The sequence below is a fragment of the Curcuma longa genome, chromosome 3 (assembly GCF_044706935.1).
Source record: "Curcuma longa cultivar G26 ecotype Majalengka, Jawa Barat chromosome 3, ITB_CL_G26_1.1, whole genome shotgun sequence".
NCBI lineage: Eukaryota > Viridiplantae > Streptophyta > Magnoliopsida > Zingiberales > Zingiberaceae > Curcuma > Curcuma longa.
Genome location: NC_133863.1, coordinates 14,019,667 through 14,045,899, shown reverse-complemented (window position 1 = coordinate 14,045,899; position 26,233 = coordinate 14,019,667). Strand labels below are relative to the sequence as shown.

Sequence of the window (26,233 nt, the reverse complement as noted above, 5' to 3'; positions counted from 1 at the left end):
GAGTGATCTAATTAAGGTTTATCGAGTTTCAGATTATCGAATATGGTTTAAACATGTAGAACCTGTTAACCCGATCTATCATTATTTATGGGCTGATAACGAATCAAATTTCTATATATAGGGTTTGGTCTTTGAGGATTACCTGACATCTTACTTTCGTTTCCCATTAACAAAGGTTTTACGGCACCATCATCCTAATTCTCTTGAAAGACTAACCTCTTGCTTCCGTTTCATTTTTTTCCACAAGGATCGAGCAGTTGATATTGCATGACAAAGACAATAACTCTCCAATTAGATTTCTTGTCGTTATTTATGCATTTTAATATGTTGTGCCATGTTAATATATATTTCTAATTATTCAAGTTTTTATTCGGTTTATAAAACTTAATGCATTAGGATTTATAAGTACTTTCATAATCAACTACATTGCTATTACTATTTCTCAGCTCATTTCTCTATTTCTGCTTCACTCATTTTCACCATCTCTAACGTGAACATCGAAAAAGTTATTTTAAGATGCACCTTAGCCTCTTTAATCTCATGTTAATCTTTTTCAGAAAGAAGAGACTCCTTGAAGTTCAATCCCGCCTACTGAATAAGTCGAGTCATCATCCATTACAAGACTAATATTCAAATTGTCAATAGCCGACTTATTCTCCTCAATATCCAACCCGCCAAATCTCAATTCCTCAACACCCGATTTGTCAGAGATTGACTCATCACAAGTCAATCTAATTTAGAAGATAAAAGCTAACTTAGAAAAGAAGACAATCAGAAACAAATTGTCTAGGAGTTGACCCATTCCACATCCTCTTCTCATATCAGAATATTAAAGAAGGGCAGTCTAAGGTCAAGTCAAGGTAAATATTATCTTGTGTGAAGAAAATTTAAAAATAATAAACACTTTGAGATCATGCTCATACAATCAAGTATCTTTAAATTCAAACAACTAAATCCAAAATCTTAAATCCGAATCTAAAATCCCGAAAGTTATTATTTTTTAGAAGAAGAAGAAAGACCCGTGTCCACCTATCCTTATTTCTAAGTAAGCTAAGTTGAGTCCTTACTCACCTTAGACAAAACCGAGTAAGATCATAAGTTTATAATAAAGTTTGAGCATTAAATATATAAATTATAACAAATTATATAAATTTCTTCCATTTCTATTTCTCATTTTCTTAAAATTTTGTGAAATATTTACACGACTTCGATTTAAAGAAGCTTAATTTTTGTTAAATAAAAACACTTTTAAAAAATATATTTATAGTGACAATAATTTAATATTGTGATATATGTATATTTAATCCATTCATAGCTATGCTAACATTTTTAATAGAATTTTTTATTGACATTAAATAATTTTATCTCTAAATCCAATTTGATATTCTTATTTATCTGAAATTCTAACATTTCATTTTTTTTAAAAATGAAAAATAATTCGTCAATACTTTTGGCCAAATTCGATCTCCCCTCAAAAGGGTGTTTTTTTTTTTACTAAAAAGGCATCTGATTTTCCAAAATTATGGCATGCTATTTCCATGAACGAGACACAGTTCACCACTAACATTCCACTTTGCCCTTCCTTTCTTTTTTTGACTAAATTTCTATTACTCAAACAGTAGTGTGTTTTTTGATCTTTCTTAAAATAGACAACCAATCGTCTCAGTTGATGGCCAAGGAAGTGAGTAACTATGACGATGATGGGCTTTGATATGATTTGCCAGCAGCTGCAGCTGCTCCACTCGCTCCTCTCTAATTAAATCTGGACTGCACCACCACCGGTCCCGTTTCTTCCCCTTCTCTCTCTTCTCTCATCCAACCATCTCTCTCTCTCTCTACTTCGGCTGCCAATCTGTCGTCCTGCCATGCGGATCCGCCGGCGAGCTTCTTCCTCGATGCCTCTTTCTCCAGATCCATCACGCGCGTCGCGAAATGGGAGTCTTGGAGGCGAAGACAGGGAAGCTGGAGAGAGGGAAAAGTTGCACGCGGTTGGGGATCGGTATCGTTATGATTTAGGGGGGAGTCGTTGCAATGGACTGCCTGCGACTTGTTCGAGTCCATGCTCGGATTCGGGGAGCCACCGACGCAGTGATAGCAGCGGAAGCAGTAGTAGTAGTGTGCATCGGGGAAGAGGGAAAGATGGGATCGATAGCGGCGAGATGATGAGTGGCAGCGCAGTCGCAGTAGATCATGGAAATGGGCCAAGGGGAGGAAAGGCCAAGGGGAAGGCGAGGGCGAGAGCCGGCGCTGGCCCGGCTTCTGCTAGCAGTAGTTGCACTATGGTTGTTCATGAGGAAACGGATAAAGGGCTGAATTTGAACGGGAAGAAGCGGCAGCGGAGGAGCCCGGCGGTGCTGATGGAGGGTTCACGGTGCAGCCGCGTGAATGGAAGGGGGTGGCGGTGCTGCCAGCAGACGCTCGTCGGCTACTCTCTCTGCGAGCACCATCTCGGCAAAGGACGGCTCAGGAGCATGAGCACTTCAGCGAAAGGTCAATTGGGGACGAGTAAGCCTAGATGGGGCAGCGTCGATGCAAGTAACGGTACCACTTTATCCCGCCGTCAAAAGGAGGAGGTGGAATTAGAGGAAGTAAAGCAAAGGCTGCAGCAGTCGGATGATGATCCCTGCAATATTGTTGTCACTGATAGTAATGGAGCTGATAAGATAGCAGAAGAAGAGGAGGGTGAGGCGGAGATGACGAGTAGCAAGAGGAAGAAGATTGGAGTGGTGAAGGCTCGGACAATCAGTAGTTTGCTCGACTATTCTGACCACTCGATGCTATCACACGCGCAGGAAGTTGCCTTGTTGCCTTCAACTAATGGCATTGGCGACGAGTGAGTTGATAAAACTAGTTGATTAGCATTGTCTTCAATTTCTGTTTTTGTTGTTCATGAACTTGTTCTGCTGGATTGTGAACATTATATTTGTTTTGTTTTGGGGATGGCTAGTCAGTGCAAGCCTTATATGATTCATTCATTAACTTGTCGACTGGACCATCCGCTAAACAAATTCACCCTAGAAATCCTAATTTTTCGTGGTCCTTTTCTTGGGTTGCGCTGCACCATGCCATAGATGTTTCTAAGAAGTTTACATACGCTGATGTAATGCTACTTTCTGTTTCAATGTTATGAAATTTCTCCACTAAACGCTATTCTTTGAAGTGAACATTCAAGACCTGTCCACTAAACACCAGTCTTTGAAGTGAATGAGGTGTGGAGCCTTCAATCTGATGGTGTGAAGCTGTCACTAGGTACATCAAGCTTTTGCTTCTACCAAGGTTTTAGAATTTTATTTCTGCCCTTTACTTTTCGATGCAAATGTGCAGGGAACTTGTGTTTATTTGCTTGGTCTTGTCATTTACTATTATTAGTGCTAGTTTAAGATTCTAGATTCACTTGTTGGGTTGATGCTTAGACTAATTATTATGCTGTCTTTATATAATCTAAAAACTGAGAATACTGTGTTCACATACATGAAGTATGATAATCTGTAGCATGCCCTTGAGTGTAGAAAGACCTGGCTTTCTGATGAAAAGCTACAGGACTTTGTTGCATTAATTATTTATTTTGCTTCGGCCCTGTTTATGGAATTTCTTTACGGAGAAAAAGAAAACTGGTTCATCATCTGTTGACTATTACTTTTCCGTTTATCAAAATTGTCTTTTACTTTTATATGTTTAGATGCACTAAGAGTTCTAGATGCATAAACTAAAGTGATGTAGACCCAAGGTATGACTACAGTATGCCTAGGGCATCTGTCTGCCAAAAATTAATTAACTTGAAGGTTAACAAATTATATCGTTGATTTAGCATATTTCATTTTCCAATAAAAAGTAATGGTTGCGCATGAGAGCTTACCTACAGCAAATTAATGGTTTATTCATCTTTTACACCTGTTTCTTTAGTAGAAGATTATGATTTATATTTTTTTTCTGTTTGCTGGAGAAATCTGGAAGAGATTCTATGACTACCAAGTAAAATAATGGGCTATCCATATAATTGTAATAGGTTTGGAAAAAATAACCATACTTCATCATCATCTTTACCAATAGACGAATATTTAATCTTTTTAATAAAGCATCATTAAAGTAGAATATATACCCACCATTTTGAATCTCATGCTCATAAATATTCTTCTTCTAAAGATAATCCATCTCTTTCTTTCACAGGAAGTGGCTCAAAAGTAGCATCCAACCACTTTCTTCTATTGAAAGTAAGAGAGAGATTAATATTATTAAAAACAAGAAAAAAAGATAATTAAGTTAGCTTTCACAATTGAAAAACAAAAAGGCATACACCAGCTTTTTTTATCAGGTCACTTTTGCTAAGCCATTTTGTCAATTGATGTTCTTATTACGACTTTGAAATTGTCAGGGACTCCCTAACTCTTCTTATTACGACTTTGAAATTGTCAGGGACTCCCTAACTCAGATAATGTGGACATCAATAGGTTTCTTGTGCAAGTTTTGGTGTTCGTGGACGCCACTGATATTGTTTTCTGCTGCTCCATGGGAGTCGGACTGTTCAATCCTTCGCCAGTAGGTTCTGTTGCAATAAGTTTCTTCTCACTCCAATCTCATTCAGCTTTTCCATTTTTGGCTTATCGTTTCTATTGATCAAAGGATATTGTTGGATTGTCTTTGTGTTTCATTTATGGTTGACCTCTTCAATTTTTATAGCTTCTTCCTCATCCATCAGGTTTGGCCAACACTTCTCAGTTGTTCCACTTTTTTTTTCCTTGATACAGCTTCCTTTTTGTCGAGTAGCCATGTTTTTTTGTCTTGAGTGAAAAAAAAAAAATTCTCCCGTTGCCTAGCTGCTATATACAATCTTTACCACAAGAGTTTTTAGCTTGCCATAGCAAACATCAGCCTGTGGAAATTATGCCAATTAATGCTGTGTTACTATGACCTCTGTCTTTCGCTTAATCTTGAATTTTTTCCTTCAAGCATTTAGCTATATCTTTTTCTGCAAAGGATTTCTTGACTCTCTAGCTGTGGAGATACATGAACTGAAGAGCAAGAGAGATGATATTGAGAGAGATGTGTCCAGAGCAAGGAGAGTGGGGAAGGAGCCAAGGAGCCAAGTTTTGTGGTGGTTAGACAGGGTGGAATTACTTGAAACCAAGTTTGCCAAGACAAGAAGAGAGTTCGAGAGGAGGTTCATGCTTCCAGGAGGGTTTGCAGTGAACATATTGTCAAGCTATAGACTCAGTGTGAGAGCTAAGGAGATGATCGCAGAGGCATGTTACTTGAAGAGCAAAGGATCCTTCAATCAGGTGGCCAACAGGGCAGCTCCGAACCATTTTGAGGAGGTGCCTAGTGCACCAACTGTGGGCATGGATGCTGTGCTTGCTCAGCTAAAGCAGGCTGTAGAGGATGATGCTGTGGGCCTCATTGGAATTTATGGAATGGGTGGCGTCGGCAAGACCGCTCTGTTGAGCAGATTCCACAATGAGTTCCTTGCAGACGCTACTGATCTTGACATGGTTATTTTCATCGACTCGTGTAGAGACCTTGATGTCGAAAGCATCCAAAATAAGATTCAGCATCGGCTGGGCTTGTCATGGAAGAAGAGCAAATCACAAAAGGAGAAGGCAGCCATGCTGTACAAGGTTCTCTTAAAGATGAAGTTTGTATTGATCTTGGATGATCTTTGGGAGCCTTTGAGCCTTCAGATGGTGGGAATTCCCATCCCCAAGCAGGGATCAAGTTGTAAGATCATGTTAGCAACTCGGATAGAAGAGCTCTGTGACCAGATGGATGTGAAGAAAAAGATCAAGGTGGATCTCTTGCCTTGGGATACAGCTTGGAGGTTGTTCACAGACAAGGTAGGCGAGGAGACGATTAACTCCAACCCAGGAATCCGGCACCAAGCTGAGATCTCGGTTAAAAAATGCGGTGGTTTGCCGCTTGCTTTGATCACAGTTGCACGCGCTCTGGCTAGCAAAAGAAGTGTGGATGAATGGAAGCATGCTGTGACGATCATGGACAACTGCCTAGTCCAGCTCCCAGGAATGGCAGAGCAGGTGTTCTCCTCTCTCAAGCTTAGCTATGATCATTTGCCCAGTGACACACTGAGATCATGCGCCATGCACTTTGCTCTCTACTGGGAAGGCTGCCGCCTTCATAAGAACTTGATTCAAGAATACTGGATCGGCGAAGGCATTCTTGATGACTTCAAGGACATGGAGCAGGCTAACAATAAAGCGTGCTACTTCCTTGGAATCTTAAGCTCTGCATCACTGATAGAAAGAGTAGATGCTGATGGCTACACGAGGATGCACCCCATGGTCCGCGCCATGGCCTTATGGATTGCATGCGAGTTCGGGAAGAAGGAGAACCAGTGGTTCGTGAGAGAAAGAGAAGGTTTAATGGAGGCGCCAGAGGCAGAGACATGGCGAGGCGCCACAAGAATGGCGTTGGGGTACAACAGCATCACCACGCTACCAGAAGCCCCCGAGAGCCCGAATCTTCTGTCCTTGAAGCTGAAGAACAACTTCGGCTTGGAGAGGATTCCTGACGGCTTCTTCAGGTTCATGCCATGTCTTGTGGCCTTGGACCTCCATTCCACCTCCATCAAGGAGATCCCATCAGGAATCAGCAACCTCCAACGTCTGCAGTTCCTTGAGCTCGGCGGGACAAAGCTCAAGTCTCTGCCCAAAGAATTGGCTTCTCTCAAAAACCTGAAATACTTGGGACTCAACTGGACCGCTGAGCTCGACGGCATTCCAGAAAGACTCATCCAATCGCTCTCCGAGCTGCGAGTTCTGCGCATGATGGTGAGCTATAGCTCATGGAAGACCAACCCGGCGGGGGGCGGCAATGGCGTCAGCCTCAAGGAGCTCGAAGCCCTCAAGCGGCTGAGGGTGCTAGATATCACGGTGGGGAACGCTGCAGCGTTCAATATGCTCACGCAGTCGCAGCGGCTGGCGCCGACAACCGCGGCGCTATTGCTCAAGGGATGTCCAGGCCTGACGGCCATCGAGCTCCCGTCGGGGCTCGGGCGGAGCATGAAGAGCTTGAAGTGGCTTCGGCTGTCGCACTCGACCGAACTGGAGGAGGTGGCGATCGCCGGCGATGGCGGAGAGAACGATGACGCTGCGCTTCCGGAGCTTGAGAAGCTTGTGCTAGAGTTTCTGCTCAAGGCTAAGATTGTTTGGAGGAGCAGCTGCATCCAACACCTTCGCGGACTGTACATTTACGGCTGCAGCGGAATGGAGCAGCTGATTTGGTACAAGGACGACGACGAGTCCGACGCAGAAAACAGAGGCCGGAGGGGCGTGAGTCCGTTTCCGAACCTGAAGCAAATTGTTTTCCGGGGGTTGCCGAAGTTGACGAGGCTGAGTGATAGGAGGGAGTTGGTGTTCCCCGCGTTAGAGAGCATTGAGGTGGTGGAGTGCCCACAGTTGAGGCGGTTGAACATGGTAGCTGAGAAGCTGAGAGAGATCAAATGTCACAGGTCATGGTGGGATCAGCTGGAGTGGGAAGATGACGCAGCCAGGTCCAATTCCCTGATGATCCTTAAGCCACTCAGTTGATGATTATTGTTTTTCTGGTTGTTTTATTTTTGTTTGTGTTCTTGGTTTTTGGTTTTCTGTTTCTGATTTTTTTTTTTTTTTTTTTTGGTTTCCTCTGGGCACCAATGTTTCTGGTCCTAGAGAATGATCCCTTTTTGCTTTCTTTTTTTCAAAAAAAAAAAATAATAAAAGAAAAGAAACAACAAAACTGATTTAGAGTGTAGAGATTTCTTTTACTGGTGTATACTAAAATAAATTATTTAAGCATTTAAATTTACTTAAAATTGTTTTATATGTATATATAGTAGACATTAAAGTTTAAAGAATTCAGCAATATTACTAACTGGACTCACTCTAATTTGATTTCAATCAAATTTGCGTCGAGCAAATCTTATAAATTCCAATTTTCAAATATAAAAGAAAATTTATATACATATCTTATTAGAGAAATTTTAACATTGATTTTATGATTGAGTTTGTTATAAAATTAACTGAATTAAAATATGAAATCATGTCATGGGTCTTTGACTCTTTGCACCAGATCATGACTGACTTGAGCGTGACAGATATGACCGGACTTCTACAATGATTTAATTTTAATTTTATAATTTAGGTGTCCTGGCCATATAAATTTAAATTTTAATTTTTAAAATATTTATTTCATAAAATTTAATTTTAATTTTTAAATTCTAATTTCTTATTGCTCTTCTGAGTATTTTTAACACTGCACCAGACACTTTTATAATAATAATAATAATTTAAATAACAACAAATTATGCATCTTTGTAGCGATGAACAAGGATAAGATTGTGATAGAAAGAAATCTAGGACAAATTAATATGTCAAAAAACATCAATAATTTCAAGATCTAAATGGAGAAAGCTTTGTTTTGCAATTGACAGGAATTTGCATCAGTTTTTATTTGGATATTGAGAAATAAACAATCAACCAAGCATAAACAAATATTGAATAGAATAATTAACGAAATAGTTTAAAGAAATATAACTCCAAGGAGACACAATAACATATTAAGAATATCGAACAATAATGTCTTACAAGTATCGTACAATAATAAAGTGTTCATAGGAATAATTAAAAAAATTAAATTTAAATTTCAAATGAAATAAATATGTTAGAAGTTGAGCGTACATAAATGATATTCCTATGTTCTGCAAAATCCAATATAAAAATTATAATAATGTAAGTATTAAAACATTAAGGCCCATGCATGACTTTTTAAAAAGTTGTACCCTTTTTGCTAATAATAAAAAAAAGTAAAAGTAAACAATAAATAAAAATATAACTTAAGATTTTATAATAGGAATCCTACTCGACAATGAATTCAAAAGCTTCTTCAACAAACTTCTCCCCACCCAAATGAGTCAGTTCAAGATTTCTTTGTCATAACTTGACTAAGAGATCAATAGATTATGTCTTTTGATCATCAACTATTTTAGCAAAAATAGATTAAAATTTAAAAATAATTTTAAAATATGAACCAAGATCATAAACAATTTTAGAAGATAAATAATAGAGATGCAATAATTCTCAATTCAAGTGATCATTTTTTATTAGCAAGCTATTTAGGTTAAAATGGGGCTAAAATAGCTCCACAACTAAAAAAAAAGTTTAAAATCATGGATAAAGAACAATATGCAATATAAGAAGACTAGTAAATCAACAATTCAATGAAGGCTACCAATAATTACACTTGCTTCTAGTTTAACAATCCGATTTTAACATCATATACACTCATTATTCATTATCTTATTAGCTTTATAAAGGTGAGTGGATAATCTATACAAAGTAGGAAAAAAATCAATTGATTTTTTTTTTCAAGTTGAAAAAAGTCAATTGAATTTTTTTTGTTTTTCAAGTTGATGTTCCTTCAAATGAGTCATAGTAATATTGACTAACACTCAATATGAGGATTATATTACACAATAATTATCTTTACAGAAAGATTTTCAAGTTGATGTGCCAATGCAGAAACAGAAAAACAGCTAGGCAATTTTTGTTTCATTTGCCACAACATGTTCCTCTTTCTTTCTAATATTAATTTTCACATATAACTTTTTTTTTTGTTTGAAAATCCACCATCACACAATTAAACAATATACTTGTTTCTTTTGTAGACGCAAATGATTGCCATGTGCTTCCTTTTTCATCACGTTTTTTTATTCTCTCTTGTTGAAACCCAAGACGGCTCTCAAACAGATAAGAGTTTGCACAAGAAACCAAGAGGTCGATCACTGCCACCGACCGAAATCTAAGAAAGAATCCAAGAAGCCAAATCCACCTTCTCCATGGAAATCTCCTTGTCTTCACTTTAATTTGTTCAGAATTATGGACCACCCTCGGCATGAATATCAATGGCATGGCACCGAAATGTTTGAAATCACAGCTAGCCGGCTCCATGTATCTGCTAGCTAGTGGATCACCTTTAATTTTGGAACAAATATTATTAATTATAATTAAGCTCGATCGTCTACTTCGCTCTTCATTGGATCACCTGCTTCCTTCTTGCAGGAGCTAACAAGGACCTTGAATTGCTCTCTTTCCTTTCAATCACTTTCAGTCTCACTCCCATCTGACGATTTCTCAGCAATAACCTAGTTCTTGAATGGAAAAGGCAGTCTCCCTGAAAGAAGCTCTCAGCACATGCTCGAAAGCTAGCTAGAGAAGCTGCATGGCAAATGCTGGCTCGACGATCGATCGCTACGTCCAATTATTGGCAGGGAGCGGTTGCCATCAGCAACAACTACTAATTAACACGCCCCATCATTTACAGCCCAATCATTGAACTAGCTAGCTAGCTCGCTCTTTCTGAAAAAGCTGATTCATGCATGCCGAGATCGTTCTCACTGGTTCTCGCCATCAATCATTTTTCAGAGTCAGTCGGAAACTATGGATCTCGATCGCCATGTATCAATCAGTGGACAATGCATCGATCCGAGATTCTTTTAATTTTTTTTTTTTAAAAAGACGCCTACTGATTTCTGAGCACATGGGAAAAGAGAGTGGGGAGCTGAGTCCTTCCACATCCAGGTGAGGTGGGCTCGATATATCGGTAAAAGAATTGAAGCAGGTGGGTTGCATGATTGTGGGAGGGTAGAGCATGCATGAAGAGCACGTCACACACACGCAGCAGCAGCAGCAAGAGGAGGAGGGAGCTAGGTGAAATGAATGCATATGGATGAGGACAGGCTTTAATTTGTACACGCATATATATGAATGCATATGTTAATGTTCATGGTTTTGGAATAGAAAATTAATCCTTATCCTTTTCTTCTCCACCTTGTTGGAAAACATATATCATGGGGATGCCATATCCTTCAGAGCTCATAGATTAATTATATTCCACTGCAGATAATATTAATGGTCCCCCGGCCATCCAGCTGAACCAATAATTATGCCTTAAACCCCACATTATCAGCAAATAGCTAAATCCACGAGCAATTATAGTTCCTCTGCACTTTCAGACTTCAATCTGAACCATATATATATATATGCTTTCTAAAGAAAAGAAAAGAAAAGAAAAACTCATAAGAGAGTAATTCATGGATCGTAAGAGACTAATTCATTGCATGCATGTTTTCAGCAGTGGGAAGTCGATTCGAAGACTAATTCTGAAGCCTGCAACTTTAGGACGGCATGTTTTAGGTGCTGGTGGGCTTCAGCCAGCTGCGCTGGTCATAGATTCCGGCCGTGAGACTATTCAGGTGTGTGGGGAAGAAGACAGACGTTCAGCGGTAATTCTCTACACGTACAAGTAGTAAATTTAGAACTCTAAATATCGCCACGCGCGATATTAAAGTAGATCGTTAATTACTTATCAGTTCATTAAAGTAGATCAAGCTTAGGAACTCGATCTAAACTCTTGTCTCTTTCCTTTCCGCTTAATTAAGGAGTTTAATTTCGTTTGTTCAAAAAGAAGAAGAATTAAATGGACCAAGCTAAGCCCCGTCTCACTTTTGTAGCTATAGCCAATGTATGTCTTTTCGGCACTTTGGCATTTTGATCGATATCGATATCTACCGACTTTATAGCTTCGCAGGCTATAAATGCGTAGTAATAGTTTGCATAAACTTCTCAACTCGATCTCCTGGCTCTTCTCTTCTCTTCTCTACCTCAACGATGGCACAGCATCACCTTCAGGCCTGGGACTGGGAGTCGCCTATGAATTTCCACTACCAGTATCAGCATCTCTGCCGGGGTGAGCAGTGCAGGGAGCTCATGTTCGAAAAGCCTCTGACGCCGAGCGACGTAGGCAAGCTCAACAGGCTGGTCATCCCGAAGCACCACGCGGAGAAGTACTTCCCCCTGGACGGCGACTCCGGCGAGAAAGGCCTTCTGCTTAGCTTCGAAGATGAGTTGGGGAAGGTGTGGCAGTTCCGGTACTCCTACTGGACCAGTAGCCAGAGCTACGTGCTCACCAAGGGATGGAGCCGCTTCGTTAAGGAAAAGCGGTTGGACGCCGGCGATGTCGTCCTCTTCGAGCGTCCACGGTTCGACGGCGAGCGTCTCTACATCGGATGCAGGCATCGGGGGGCACCGGCGGCGGCGGCGGCGGCCATGGCCTCAGTGCCGTGGAGCACACCCTACTATGCGTCGAGCAGCTCGGTGCACCAAGGCGCTTCCCTTCATGCAGGTTCCCACTCGATCGTAGCTTTGAATTCTTAATCGCTCAAGTTTAAGATTGCGTCCATTTGCAGGAGAGCAAAGGGCTGAAGTAGTAGCGGACAAGAGCACTGAGACAGCGGCACCGGCGGCGAACTCAAGGAGGTTGAGGCTGTTCGGTGTAAATTTAGATTACTAACAGCGTTCTTGCCAAAAAAAAAAAAAAAGGCCCGGTTCTCAGAAATTGGTCAGTTCTTAGTTGTTCCTAATTCCGATGAGTCGAAGAAAGTGGATCGAGGTGGAGAGGAAGGAAATCTGCGGCCATGTTCACGAATCCCACCAACCAATCCACGCCCCTGTCAAAAATGACATTTTGATTGTGAAAAGCAGAAGGAATTAAGAACAGATCCCTGGTTTCACGGGCAATCTCTGCTTCCATTTCTTTTTGTGTGAAGTTTCAGGATCCATCAGATTGACAAAAAGTAGCAGAAGAGATGGGCGGCACTAACTCTCACGCTCTCGTTAAATTTGTAATTTTTGTTTCCTTTTTTTCTCAGGAAAGATCTACAGAATCTGATGAGACTTTGTCCGATGCCCTCTCTCGTATCTTCTCTTTCTTTATCATCTTCCATCCCTGCGTCCTTGATGGTCCCTATGCGATGTCGTGTCGGGAAGAGAATGAACTACACTGACATTTCAAAAAAAAAAAAAAGTATAATGTTGCAAAAACAAAACAAAAAAACAAAAAATTGTATGGAAATAAAGCTGTTATCTTCCCCAGCCATTTGCAGTGTGTGCAAGAACACGAGTACCATGAGACTTTAATCGCCACTGACTTAATGGTGGATATGGATTTTTCTTAGCTCTAAAATTAAGAAGCATTTCCTCGCATACCTAAGGGAGAACCTGATGGAATATGATTTTACTAGCTAGCCACATGAATTCTAAAACCTAATTAATTCAATAAAAGGAAAAACACACAGATTGTATCATCGAATATTATAATAGAATCTTTGATCAACTGCAGTTTTTTTTATTTACCTCCTCATAGATGATCTGAGTCATACCGTGTAGAATTGGGATGACAGATTCTACCTTTTACAGAAAAATATTATAATAAAAATTAAATTGCTGAAAATTAAAACAATGAATCTAAATGTAGTACTAGAGTTGTCATCGTCTTTTATATCATCCACTTAATCCTGATCCTACAAGGAAGAAGAAAGAGATAACAGATACCTAATCCTACACGAACCATGTCATCTTACAAGAACAATGCCCTATTTATAGCAATAACTCCAATTTTGATATCAACTTATAGATAATATCGGAATGAATTAACAAGTTCTACACATATAAATCTCTCATCCAGTAGTCTAAATTTGTAATAATTATTAATTAGATCACTTAATAAATTTGTTCTTTAATGATATAGATTCATATGTTACAAATAATATATAAATTCATCGAATAGAGAGATAAAATCTAATAGAACTAACATAGAGTAAATTAAATCCTTTTAAATAGAGCAATTCTAGCTCAAGATCTTTGTTTTTCCTTCTAATCAACTCCGGTTGAAGGATTTTTTTTTCTCCCCTCTCCTCTTCTCTCCTCTTCCTTCCTTCCTTCCTCTCCTCTCCTCCCATTTCTGTGGTAGTAAACAAAGCCTATCTAGGTCTTTATCCCCCTTCACTAATAGTGTGTAGTATAGGTCAGATAAATTTCCTCTTGTGAGAGTGCAATTTGAAGAAAGAGCTTTATAAATTGTTTCTATAATACGATAAGATCATCCGATCCATTCTTTAGTATACCTTGCACTTCTAAGAAAGAGTTTATAGTCCCCCTTAATTACTTCGATATAACATCGATCGTTAGGATCCATTTGTCAAAGTGTGTATAAATTTAACACCCAACACTTTGTCTATAGTTAAATTTGAATAATTTTATCCAATAATCTACTACTAACCCTTATATAAATTGGGTGTCAACGTTCCAAACATCTTGGAGTACATTCAAAGCTTAACCTAAGCCATTCGAAAACATGATTCTACGTACGATCGATGTGCTAAGTACAAGATATCTTCCCTAGTTCATGTTGACATTTCAACCTCCCTTTCAATTGTAAACATAAAATTAACTCTACTTGAAAGAAGTTCCAACAAATGGTCGACCCACCCAATTTCCAAGCGTGGTACTTAACAACAAACAAAGCACTTGTTTAGGAAAGTTGGCATGACAGAGCCATGTCAAGAAATAAAGAAACAAACAAGAGAAGAGATTCACAAGGTTAGACAGAAAGAAGCTAGATTCCCACTAGCTTAACACTGTTTGTCTCCCACTTTAATCCTTTAGTTAGATGCATTATATATGATCCAGGCCAGGCCAGTCACTGGTGCACTGGGATGCTTTGTTCGATGTGACAAGCTTGATTAGGAATCTGTACGAGCAGCAAGCTGTAAAGAGAAGAAAAAACAAGCAGAGAGTAAGATGAAAGCAGAGATGATAATCTAGATTAAGCCTTCAGGTCTCCATCAAGCTAAAATATTAAGAACTTGAGCAATTTCACTGGCATGCTTCTCTGCTTCTCCAAGGAAATAATTGAGTCTGTAATTTTTAAAGAGTAGTGGTGTTGGAAGGAACCAAGAGAGAGAATTGCATCGCCAGAACTTAGCCAAGATTCATCTGAATGAAGCTTTTGTAGTGTTACAGTTGCTACAACCGTATCGACTGAAAGATATCTTTGTCTGACTTAAACAAAGGATCGAGCCATGGTAAGGGTAGATTCTTCTTCATAGCAACTGAGGTTTTGATACATCGACTGTGGACTTTTGGTTTGACAGTTGGATTCGCTAAGAAATTGAATCTTGTACTATGGCCAAGGGCCAAGCCTTTCTAGCCTTAGACATCTCGAGTGAATTCTATCAAGACATAATGATTCGTGCCAAATCGTTTCAAACTAAGTGAATCAAAACTCCAAACCATCTTGAACAATCTCAAATAGAACACAAGAAATTTACTTCATTATTCAAATAAAATTAATATGATGAATCTGTATATCCATCCACACTGCGTGAGTACTACACTTGTAAATAAATATGGCCATTAAAAAAATTTACTTGACTATACAAGAATAAGGATAATAAAATCCATAGAAATTTACTCACAATGCACTCGTCATTCCTTAACGATATAAACATACACAATTAGCAACAAGGATATCACAAGAACTGGTTTATGATCTTTCAGGAAACACATTTCATTTAATGTTCTCGAACTACCAAAAATCCCTCAAAAACATGGTTACTTGACTGACTCAACTTGATAGATATCCCATATATCTAGGAAACAAAAGAATTTCAATCGCGCATTGTGTGGATTGCAAAGTTTAGAAACCTTGACTGGCTGATATCAAGTTTTGCTTCAAACCAGAGAAGTTGCTGTGACAAAAACCTTGTTCATGCTGCTTCTCTAGTTGCTATTAGCTACTTGAGTATCTCTCTAAATGTTCAATCACTTTAAACATGTCTAGTCGCTTGAATTTGCAATGCCTACCATTTTAAGCATGTTTCGATCTTCCTTGAATCTCTCAAGAACTGTACCTTTCAAGGCCGCTGGTTTTCCATTCTGTGGCCCTTTTGCAATCACACCCCAGCATTCAATAACTTCCGGATGTATCTTGCTCGTCTTTGATAGACAAGGGCTGTTAAAAGTTGTGCAGGGAAATGTATGGCCCTGATCAAAATTTGCTGATAGAAAAAGACCAAAGTGATTTGCCCGACCTCCAAAGCCAATTCCATTAGGGATGCAGTCTGAGCTGAAATTGACAGCACACTGCCACATTAAGAAATCAAGTTTAGTGAATGGATACTTACGATCAAAAGCACTATCCATACAGCAGATAGATTTAGAAAAAAGAGCATTAGATTCGAATTTATGATTCCATGTAGTAGATTACATTATGCAATTCAAAATACTTCCTAAGGTTGAAATTACAATATACATGCATTTTTATATATTAATAGCTAATGAAATTCAGAAACAGCAGAACATAATTTAGTCAAAGATGAGAACATAAGATAATTTTTAAACAACTAAAAGTGAGTTTGATGAATCCTTGGGATATCTAACTATAGCCAAGAGGAAGAGTTTCACCGATGTGAAATTTTTATGAGAATTTTCATTCATAGAAACCTTACCCATTGCAAGTTGTTGTTTGCTCCGGTAGGACGAAAAATAGATGCTTTTGGATACAATTGGTAGAGAAAGCACTTCATATCACCATAAAAATCACTTTGCCGGTCCCATGGTTGAGAGGCATATCCCCCATACACAAAACCTTCATTATCTTTGATAATTAAAACAGTTGGTCCATTTCCATTTCTGCAGATTCACAGGACCATAATCAATTAACTAAGCTTATCAAGTATCAACTATTTTTTAATGAGATAAGACAAAGTGAAGAATGATACAAAGGCATGTTAAGAAAGTAAATAATATAAATAAGATTTGGTACTTCAAATCAATCATCCACTAAAAATCATAGAACATATAACCATGGAATTATTGGTCCAACAGACACATTTAGGCATACTTGCAACAGAAGAGACACTCACGATAAATTGCCCAAGAAGGTTGAGAAACTAAGCCCATTAATTCCACTGTGATACAAAAGCTTCCAATCTTCTACCTCATCCTGTGAAAGAGCTCCTCCAATATGCCAAGCATATTCTTTCCTCAAAATTAGCATCTCAGAAGGTATATCTTCTGGATGGTGTAGCGTTGGAACTTGATAGTCTGGTCTTCCTGCAGAAAACAAACAAATTTAGGATGCCAGCAGGAAAATGTAAACTAGAAGAAATAGTTTAGTAGCTTTCCTAGAGTTTCACTATAGGAAGCATTATTAAAAAACTCAGTATGATTAAGAATCCCTAGACACAATGAGGGCTGCTTCAAATACATTGAAGTTACAAGTATATCTATATATATATGGGGACAAAGAGAAAACCTGAATCAGGTGGCAGTAACAAACTTCCAAGGAACTTCCTTGCTGATGGGACAAGGATACACCAACTTCTAAAATCTGCTAAAGACATACTTTCTTCAGCGGATCCTTCAACTTTCTCAGAGAATTGTGCTGCGTTAACAAACACTTCGAGAACATCCTGATGGGAGGTCAATCCAGTACCATCACTTTTGGGATAAAATAGGCACTCATTTATTGAGTTTATTACAGCTTCAATATCAGATCTGGAAAGTGAATTTAGTTCAAGGCATTCAATACATTCGGCTAAAACAAACTAGTCCCAAAATTGTGTCATGGACAAGAGTTCAGCTATAGAAATTAATGAACTTAATTGACATCAGAATCTCATGGACATAAAAATCCACAGGAAGAAACCAATTGGCAAAGAGTAACATGCTTATCCTTTTCTTGACAACGAAATCAACCTCTTTTTCTTCACTATACTGAAGGTGTTTAGCAATAAAAGAACGCATACATATGATAGACTAACAAGCAGTATACAACTATACCATCCTAACTTTGTCATTCCAGGATGCTTAAGTAAAAGCGTAGGCAACTGTCCAACTTATTACATATCATGGTGATGCTCTTTGGCAAATGGCACTTGTTGGCAATTCCATGTTCATTGAAGAAAAGCATTGTTTTTACCATAATCTTAGATAATTGTATATAAGATGGTTACAGATAGTTTGTTTCCCAACTAATACAAAGAAGGATACCTTTTATCTACATAGCCTGACTAATTCTCTGACAACTTCTCAAGGACACTAACATAAAAGTTACAAACAGAAAACATGTTCAAGGATTCTACAAAATGATATATATAATGTTCTTTTCTTACCTCATCACTTTTGTTTTAAATGTAAATTAGACAATTATGCCCCTGATAGATGATAGTTCGAAGTTGCTGCCGAAGTAGCTTTATTTCATGATACTTAAAGATCATCAAAATTTGCCAACTTGAATCATTCTTTGGTTGACTTTATCAGAAGTACAAAAGATATATGAACACAGAAACATCCTACATTATAAGAGAACTATTTTCAGTCATCTTAACAGCGGAGCTACAAAACAGATAAGAACAACCAGTTAGGTTGGCATGATTAGACTACCCAAGTAATAACAGCTCTAGTGCCCAATAGGTAGCCAAGGAACTCATCTGCATATAGTGGTAGATGTCTGTCCTATTGCACTAGTGAAATAGAAAATCTACTGCTACCACATGGCTGCAATCTGTTCAAACAATTACAGACCAAATGCAGTTATTTACAGAGTTATGTTCCAGGGTAGTTTTTTTTTCCCTTCTCATGTCGTACCAAGATGAGAAAAGTACATGTTCATTGAAGTCATTTTCAAACTCAATCACAGAAGTAAACTAGATTTTTGTACCTTCCCAAAATACCATCCCCTGTAACATCACATAGCTGGTAGATAAACTCCTCAATTTCATCTCGAGCACCTTTCTCATATATTGCCTGGTATAGGAATGGAAGGGAAACATTATAGATCATAAACTTGAACAAGCTGTAGAAAATACTAGCTTCAAACAAACTCATAGAAACACACTGTTTTCAATCTTCATATCGACATGACGATCAAAAAGAAGTTCAAAAAGGCATGTCAAATGGAGAAAATGAGTGGTTTATATCTTGATAAATCATCAGAGCATGAAACATTAGTAAAGGAATTGGAGGCCACCAATGTAGAATAATGCCTTGCCATGCTGAAGTCAAATTACCCCATAGTTCTAGTTCATTATAATAGACTAAGGCCCGACTATTTGAATCAGCTAATAAAGTTTATCCTACCATTAAACTCTATGTAAGATCATAATGCTACTCAGTTCTATTCCATTGTTCTATAAGAAAATTACTTATTACACATATTTTAATGGAATCAAAACAGTACAAATGTAACCACAAGTAGGAAAGGTAAACTATAGAACAAAGCAAATTGGAACATAAGTGAAGCATTGTGAAGGTGACTCAGAGACGGATAAGACTTTTGGATTTTGATTTCGGAAAAAAAAGAACTTGAGGAAACAATATTGGTTAATAGTGGTCATGCATAAAAAAGGAGCTAACTTTCGTAACGACGAGATCCTCGAAAAGGAGCATGCCATCGTTCCGCTTCCGTGTCGCCAGCTGAAACAACCTGGTGCCCAGCAGGCTAGGAACTCGGAAATACGCCTGCGAGTACCTCGAAACAATCCAAGTGAAAAAGGAAAGAGAAAGAGAGAGCTAATTTTAGTTTTAGGGTTCGAAGGAAGAGGGAAGCGCGACCTGGAAGACGGATTGAGAAACGAACTTGGCGTTGCTCCCGGATTGGGCGGCCAGAGACACGAAGAGCGACTTCAGATCCTCTAGCTCCTGGGTGGAGAAAGCTCTGTGCGTATGCAACGAGAACAAAGAATCAAGAAGATGGCGTGGAGAAGAGAAGGGAATAAATGATAAGAGAAGAGGAGGCGGCAGCTACTCACCGGCTTGCCGTATCGAAGAGTGGATCGGCCGGCGGCGACTGCGCGTTGCCCATTTGATCCGCCTTCTTCTTCTTCTTCCTTCAGGCGATTGGCTATTGCTCGACGCGTATCGAGCGGTTCGGTTGGAAAAATGGAACCAACAGCGGTTCGGTCGACTCGTTAATTCGTGTAATTTTTTTTTAATTATCCTCGTGACACATCACTAAAATTGAATTATTAAAATATTTAAAAACAAAATGAAAATAATAAAAAATAATTACCACAAAATGTTTTCTTAAATTACTATTTTACCCCTTAATTACTGTAATTAAGATTATTTTACTTAATAATTCTTAGTAATTATCGGTTAATTGTTATATCATTATTTTATTAGATAAATTACCGGTATTAAGGACTAAAATGTTAATATATATAAAAACTCTATACGAAAAGATTTTAAAATTTAAAAAGAGGATTTTTTTAAAAAAAGGTAAACTTTAAAAAGTAAAATATACTATGCATTTTATTTGAAAGTACTCTATCCTCACCTTTGTTTAGTTTTTTTTCCTTTTACACTTCATATCAAGATAATATAAAAAAACATACATAATTTTAAAATGTAACCCTCCACGATATATATTTTTTAATTTTTAAAAATAATTTTAAAAAGGGGAAAAAAAGTCGTTGTCATCCCACATAAAAACAAAATTAACAAGACAATTAGCATATTGTACTCTATTTTTTATTATATTATTATTTTAAATAAATTTTATCATTATTAATTAAGTGTATATTTATTGTACTTTCACATCACTGAAGTATTTATTAATCGGTTAGATAAAAAATAGTAATATTCAACCTGAAAAATGAATGATCATAACTCTTACAAAGTAGTAAAAAGGACATAAGATTGAGTATTCCCTATATTATTCTCTATATTCAAATACCAATCTTAATAAATATTTATTGCCATGAATTGTTTCACCAATATACTCTCCTATAAATGTTATATGACTGTCATCATTAAAAAATTACCACAAATAAGAGGAATTATGGAAAAAATCCATTAATCTGTCTAACTAATGGCCATTGATTAGTCAGTATAGGATATGTCCTTGCTAATTAATTATTAATTAGAATCTAATAATTCCTGTCTGTTAAATTAACCCCCTTTAATTAATCGTCATGCATTCAGTAAAACGCATGTAGTAGGCCCCAACTGTGTATTTAATGCCCCCACATGAGCAGTGCCAGCAACCAACGCTAAGCCGGACCGGCCGGTTCATCTCGTGGCCCGGTTTTGCAGACAATTATTATAATTTTTATTAAAGCGCCACAAGCTGCCCTGCCCTCTCACGCACTCTGATCGCCCGCCATTAATGCGCGCTTCGAGCTCGCCTCCAAGGAGAGCCTTCTAGTTGGTCGTTACGCACATTTCCCCTTCTTCTAATCGTTTGATCAGAGTTCATGGGCAAGAAGCTCAGCCTTGGCTCCTTCTTGCTGAAGCTCCGGCACGCGCCGCCGCCGTGGCCCTCCTGCAGGGAGCCGAAGACGGAGTCCTTCCGGGACGCCTCCGTCTACAAGACCGTCAATTCGGTCTACTTCGACTCCGCCGGGTCCTGCTTCACCCACCCGTCGACCTCGGAGGCGCGGAAGAGCTTCTCCGCGGCGTCGGAGGAGGCGGTGGTGCCGCTGCGGCCGGCCGACCGGATCTTCTTCCGGCGGTCCGGGGACACCAGTTCGATCCTAGAGGAGGCGAAGCCGGTCTGCACCGGAGACGACGACGGAGACGCGGCGCCTCCGTTTGAGGGCGGCGTCGCGCTGGCCGTGAACTCTGAGGACCCCTACCGCGACTTCCGGCGGTCGATGGAGGAGATGGTGGCGGCGCACGGCCTCAGAGACTGGCGGCGCCTCGAGGCCTTGCTGGTCTGGTACTTGAGGGTCAACCGGAAGAAGACGCATGGGTTCATCTTTGGGGCCTTCGCCGACTTGATCGTGGCCCTCGCCTCTTCCCCTGCTTCCTCCTCCTCCAATTCATTAGAGGTTGCAGAAAACAAGGAGCATGAATCAAGTGATTCCGATCAAATTCTTCTTTAATCCGAATATCGAAGAGATTGCGAAATCTCCCTCCTCTGTTTCTTCTCCCTTGCCTGTTCTATTTCTGAGTTCGATCATTTACTTTGAATCATTTCCAATGTACATTCTTGGGGTTGAGGGAGTAAGTGTTTATGATCCAATATATGGATATTCTTCTTCGATTCAAAAAAACTTCATTTCGTGTATGGCTGACTGAACTCCATGTTCCATGCTTATTAAGTGCATCGCATGATCATTAGTTAAGACAAATGAGTAATCCCTACAGTTGTGAGAAATGATAGACGTTAGCATGTCTCTTAATAATTCTAATATAGAAATGCAAGTGGTTTGTAGATAGTTTGGAAGCCACAGCTAGCTTCAACAGCAGGTCATGACAGCAACCGACACTGTTCATGGGGCTGAGGTTTCGCTGTGAGCCATGCACAACAAGGCTGATGCATCAACATCAGATCCATGGCAGATCCTTGTACAGCTTGAGGCCGGAATGAACTGTTGATGTTGTTGGATGGGTACAAAACATGATCAGTTGGAAAAGGAAACAAATCCCATTAATGAGTGGTTGAGTCGAACAGTTGCTTGTGATCATAGTTACTGATATCTCATGCGACCTTTCCATACAACTCGATGATGGCCTTCTTCTGCAGGACTGAATAAAATGGTTCTTTTGAGATTTCTGGAGATGCTACCAGACAAGTCAGGTAAGTACTGTTTGTGTGTTTTCATCTTTCTACCATCATTCATGAGCTTCTTTGCTCTCTACTATCCCTATCTATCATCTTTTCAACCAAACATATAAATAGTAATTTCATAGGAGTTTCATACAAAATATAATAATTGCTATCAGACACACTAGTTATAAGTATAATAAGTAGGATCAAATTTGGCGAAGCAACCACATGTTGCATTAGTGTGGCATGAATGAATCTTCAATCTTCTTTCTTTTGAGTTGGAGAAGGACAAGTATCAGAGCTTCTCATCTCTATCAAGAAGAGGGAAACTTGCAAGAGCATCATTCGATAAATTCGTTCACAATTAATGCTCTTTGGGGCAAGGACACTTTTAATATTGCACCCTTCAAGAAGGCCTAACCAGTAGAGTAAGGTTCACCCCATGCTATGAATATCTCATGCAATCCTCCTCCTCTCACCTAACGCATAGTAGTAAATGCTCACTCACTGCTTATTTGTTGTTAGATGCATGTAGTGATCAACTTGTTTCTTCTTAAAGATGTTCGTATGGCTAAAGAAAACTCAAGAAGATGATCTACTCTTGAAATTGCTTATAAAAGCCAAATATGTCAGTGAGAGCCTTGTTGGTGACACTATAAAGCCACCTAACAGGTTTAGCTTCATCTTCACGAGTGTCTAATTAAGTGGATGAAGATGATATGTCATCCTTGGCTACAAATCTTATGCCTTTATTGAGGATCTATCTTCGAATGTGCAAAATCTACGGTCATTAGCTCGTTGATAATTCTTTTGTATCTTAAATGCATTTGAGCTACAATATCTTCATCTTTCATCTTGAATGTCATGAGTTAACTCCTTACTATATGCCTTTTAGCTAGATTTTGTTAGATGCATGTGCTCTCATGTAGCTAAGCTTATTTTATAGGTCACTCTTATGTGAGTCATATATGTCTATTACTTTTGGGTCTATCAAATCATCTCAATGGTATCTCTATGTTTATGCCTAGCTCTTCATAGTCTTCTCTTAGTGCCCCAACGCCAGGGGACTAACGTTCCAATACGATATTGTATGGAATGAATGATATACACTGCAAGATCATTAACTAGGAGTTAGTAGCCATGGCTCACAAGGTTCTTGTTGAGATTTGAGACTAAAGGACCATGGCTTTCATGTGACCACCACCAATTCAGTGGGTCTCTCGTGAGCTCTTCAAGTTAAGGCAGTGCCCCAACGCTAGGGCACTTTGGAATTCAATTCCAGAGGTAGCTGTGTGTTAATTAATTGTGAGATGGGGACGTCACAAAGTTAATGCCTTTTGCAAAGGTGAAAAAATTTTCACTTTGGAGGACATGATCATCAGGATACTGCTATGCATTCTTCACAAATCGATGAAGGTTTAAATGTTGTCTTTTCCTTGGGAAAAAGTGGCATTCATCAAAGTGTTTTACAAAGGCTAAAACTGCATCTTAAAATGAATCGATCAACCATACTGCACTTCCTTGTTTCATCGAAGAAAAAGAACAAGTACAATGCAAAGAAGTAGCTCTAGTTGTTGCAGTATGAGTGCATTTTTTTTTTTGATGATTCAGATTTTTGTACTTCGTCCTGTTAATCTTATTCCATCTTATTCATCCATCAATAAATTCAAAACACAATTTATATACATTCAAAACGTTGATCTCCAAAATATTTATTCCATTTAAAATTCGGATAGATCTCATGCTGAGATGTGCATTTATTGAATTTGTATGAGATGTGCTAGATCTTCATAATCAAGCACACGATCGTATGCTAGATCTCTTATCAATTTATTTTTCTACCTTGTTCAATTTAAGGAGAGCATGCTCGGAAGTTATTTCTTAAAAAAGAAAAAACTAACTGGATTGTTGAATTAGTGCAGTCATTTACTATAAATAAAGAGCAAGCTCGGAATCTCAAAATCTAAAGCAGACAGTCAGTGAAACATATCACAAATCCTACAATCTGAAAACCAAAGTCAACGATCAGACACTCCTCTTGTGGGGGGGATTTGAGATCCTATCACCACCCAGTGGAGTTAGTGAGCCAGGTGGTAGCAGGATCTCAACTCAGCTTCTTTGGCCGTCGGGGCTCACCGCCGGCGACGGCGGGACGCGGAGGTGGATGGTGTCGAGGGGGAGGTCGTAGAAGAGAAGAGGCCGCCCAAATCTCGGCGAAGGCGCGGAGGATCAGGTGGTGATGCCGAGGCGCGTTGAGGGCGAGGAAGCGGTGGAGCAGGTCGCGCAGGTCCTCCCAGGCATAGATCTCCATCTCCACGATCATCTGCAGCATCGAGTCGCGGAAGTCCAGGAACGGGTCCGACGAGTCCTTCACCACCGCCACGCTCCCGTCCACCACGCCCTTCCTCGGCGCCGCCGCCGCCCGCTTGCTCTTCTTCCTGCTCGGCTTTCGCCGGCCGCCCTCGGCGGCGCCGGCGGCAGTCTCCTTCGGCCTCTCCGGCGATAAGTAGCAGCGGGAGGTGGAAGAGGAGTCGCCGGCGGTTGTCGCGGTGAAGCTGCTGGTTCCCCAGTGGGAAGTGGTGGTCGAAGGAGAGAGGAAGCCGCCGTTGCCTTGAGACTTGGGTTTCGTCGTGCAGGAGAAGAAAGACGGGAGCTTTGGCCGGCGGCAGCCGCATCCCACCTCAACCACCACCGGATGCCGCAACAGGAACTTTCTCATGCCCGAAGCCATCGTAAACGCGAAAAGATGCGATCTTTATCGGTCGCCGGAGGAGAGGCAAGCGAGAAACCACAAAAAGCTTGGATTTTGCGGTGCATCCATCAGTGGCGAAAGCTCAAAAAGTAAACTGAGCCAGCACAGAACAGAGTGGAAACAGAGACTAGAACAGAGGGACTGGAACTCTCAACGTCGAAGGTGGAATTGGCAAGTGCTTTTAGGTTCAAGGAGGTGCAGCTTTTAGCATTTTAAGGAGGAGGAGCTTGGGATTAGACTGGACTTGGTTAAAGCATGGAGAGGGAGGTAGAGTTAATTGCCCATGTGAAGTCAATAAAGAGGAACCTCTTCCTGTTGCACAAGGCATTTTAATGAGATAGAATCTTTGGGAACACCAGACTTCTGTAAGTAAGGGAGTGAAATCTGAGGAATTGAAAGCAAGATTTAAGCGCAAGCTGTAAACATTTTCAGCTCATTATTCATGTTTTCTTCTTCTTCTTCTTTTTGTTCTGTTCTGTTCTTTTCTGCTCAGTAAATAGAGTCTGAGATCTCGGAATTCTGTTTGTGTTAAATGGCACTAAGGTTACCTTGTCTGAAGAAATATGATATTTTTCTTTTTCAGAAGAAAGTTTATCTTTCTCAACTTCTTTTGCTTCAAATAATTGCTTTACTACTGGAGGTTCAGGCACTTTCTTACCAGTTAGCCAAGGAAGAATCGGTTTAGGAGATCAAAGCTTGGCACAGGTAAGCATGGTGAATTGGCCGTATGTCATTAACTGCGTGTAAGAGGAACAGTGTCCCTGAGATTGACCGGTCAAAACCACACCACGAGTTCTACATAAATGTTTGAGAACTTCATCACTCATTCGACCTGGGGAAGCTCAATCTTCCTTCAGTTTAACTGCAAGGACTGAAGATCAGCCATCAAACTGCATTTTCTGGCAGAATGAATGGTGTTCAAGTACAGAGCTGTGCATGCAACCCACCTCCTTTTGATTTCACTTTTTTCCCCTTTATTTATTTTTTTCAATTTTCTTATATTAAATATTAAATAAAAAAGTATTGTTATAACAGTATTATTAAAAGTTTTTATTAAAATTCCAAAATTAAAAATAAAAATATCGATAAATTTGAAAC

At 39.4% G+C, this 26,233-nt stretch overlaps 5 protein-coding genes and 1 pseudogene across 6 annotated transcripts; 4 read left to right on the top strand and 2 right to left on the bottom strand.

Annotated features, from left to right (window-relative positions):
* Positions 1-1,761: 1,761 nt before the first annotated feature.
* On the top strand, positions 1,762-4,447 carry LOC141822920 (uncharacterized). Its single transcript, XM_074710220.1, has 3 exons — positions 1,762-2,833; positions 3,161-3,249; positions 4,414-4,447. The coding sequence occupies exons 1-2, from the start codon at positions 1,866-1,868 to the stop codon at positions 3,183-3,185; spliced, it is 993 nt and encodes a 330-aa protein (XP_074566321.1). The 5' UTR covers positions 1,762-1,865; the 3' UTR covers positions 3,186-3,249; positions 4,414-4,447.
* A 110-nt stretch (positions 4,448-4,557) lies between these two features.
* LOC141822918 (putative disease resistance protein At5g63020) lies at positions 4,558-7,599 on the top strand. The gene has a single exon (XM_074710217.1). The coding sequence runs from the start codon at positions 4,905-4,907 to the stop codon at positions 7,536-7,538; it is 2,634 nt and encodes an 877-aa protein (XP_074566318.1). The 5' UTR covers positions 4,558-4,904; the 3' UTR covers positions 7,539-7,599.
* A 4,040-nt stretch (positions 7,600-11,639) lies between these two features.
* Positions 11,640-12,699, top strand: LOC141822922 (B3 domain-containing protein Os11g0156000-like). Its single transcript, XM_074710222.1, has 2 exons — positions 11,640-12,168; positions 12,233-12,699. Exons 1-2 carry the CDS (start codon positions 11,655-11,657, stop codon positions 12,334-12,336), a joined length of 618 nt encoding a protein of 205 aa, XP_074566323.1. The 5' UTR covers positions 11,640-11,654; the 3' UTR covers positions 12,337-12,699.
* A 1,623-nt stretch (positions 12,700-14,322) lies between these two features.
* LOC141822919 (uncharacterized) lies at positions 14,323-19,711 on the bottom strand. 2 transcript variants are annotated; one of them, XM_074710218.1, is made up of 9 exons: positions 19,640-19,711; positions 19,443-19,545; positions 19,245-19,349; positions 18,550-18,635; positions 17,143-17,384; positions 16,751-16,940; positions 16,334-16,517; positions 15,737-15,968; positions 14,323-14,590 (listed from the first exon to the last, which is right to left on the bottom strand). In XM_074710218.1, the coding sequence occupies exons 1-9, from the start codon at positions 19,690-19,692 to the stop codon at positions 14,499-14,501; spliced, it is 1,287 nt and encodes a 428-aa protein (XP_074566319.1). In that variant the 5' UTR covers positions 19,693-19,711; the 3' UTR covers positions 14,323-14,498. The 2 variants fall into 2 exon arrangements, with proteins under 2 accessions (XP_074566319.1, XP_074566320.1); XM_074710219.1 differs by lacking the exon at positions 14,323-14,590 and having other exon boundaries at positions 15,614-15,968.
* A 1,352-nt stretch (positions 19,712-21,063) lies between these two features.
* LOC141822921 (transcription repressor OFP13-like) lies at positions 21,064-21,880 on the top strand. Its single transcript, XM_074710221.1, has one exon. The coding sequence runs from the start codon at positions 21,086-21,088 to the stop codon at positions 21,713-21,715; it is 630 nt and encodes a 209-aa protein (XP_074566322.1). The 5' UTR covers positions 21,064-21,085; the 3' UTR covers positions 21,716-21,880.
* A 2,554-nt stretch (positions 21,881-24,434) lies between these two features.
* Positions 24,435-25,200, bottom strand: LOC141825516 (transcription repressor OFP6-like; annotated as a pseudogene).
* Positions 25,201-26,233: the final 1,033 nt, after the last annotated feature.

What these genes read in the sequence shown, in the direction of transcription:
- LOC141822918 (XM_074710217.1), top strand. Translation starts at nt 4,905, where the DNA reads ATGACCTCTGTCTTTCGCTTAATCTTGAATTTTTTCCTTCAAGCATTT.
- LOC141822920 (XM_074710220.1), top strand. Translation starts at nt 1,866, where the DNA reads ATGCGGATCCGCCGGCGAGCTTCTTCCTCGATGCCTCTTTCTCCAGAT. An exon ending in ACTAATGGCATTGGCGACGA is followed by an intron (nt 2,834 to 3,160) that starts GTGAGTTGATAA and finishes TATTCTTTGAAG; the next exon opens with TGAACATTCAAGACCTGTCC.
- LOC141822922 (XM_074710222.1), top strand. Translation starts at nt 11,655, where the DNA reads ATGGCACAGCATCACCTTCAGGCCTGGGACTGGGAGTCGCCTATGAAT. An exon ending in AGGCGCTTCCCTTCATGCAG is followed by an intron (nt 12,169 to 12,232) that starts GTTCCCACTCGA and finishes GTCCATTTGCAG; the next exon opens with GAGAGCAAAGGGCTGAAGTA.
- LOC141822921 (XM_074710221.1), top strand. Translation starts at nt 21,086, where the DNA reads ATGGGCAAGAAGCTCAGCCTTGGCTCCTTCTTGCTGAAGCTCCGGCAC.
- LOC141822919 (XM_074710218.1), bottom strand. Translation starts at nt 19,692, where the DNA reads ATGGGCAACGCGCAGTCGCCGCCGGCCGATCCACTCTTCGATACGGCA. An exon ending in CTCTTCGATACGGCAAGCCG is followed by an intron (nt 19,546 to 19,639) that starts GTGAGTAGCTGC and finishes GCATACGCACAG; the next exon opens with AGCTTTCTCCACCCAGGAGC. An exon ending in AGGATCTCGTCGTTACGAAA is followed by an intron (nt 18,636 to 19,244) that starts GTTAGCTCCTTT and finishes TTCCTATACCAG; the next exon opens with GCAATATATGAGAAAGGTGC.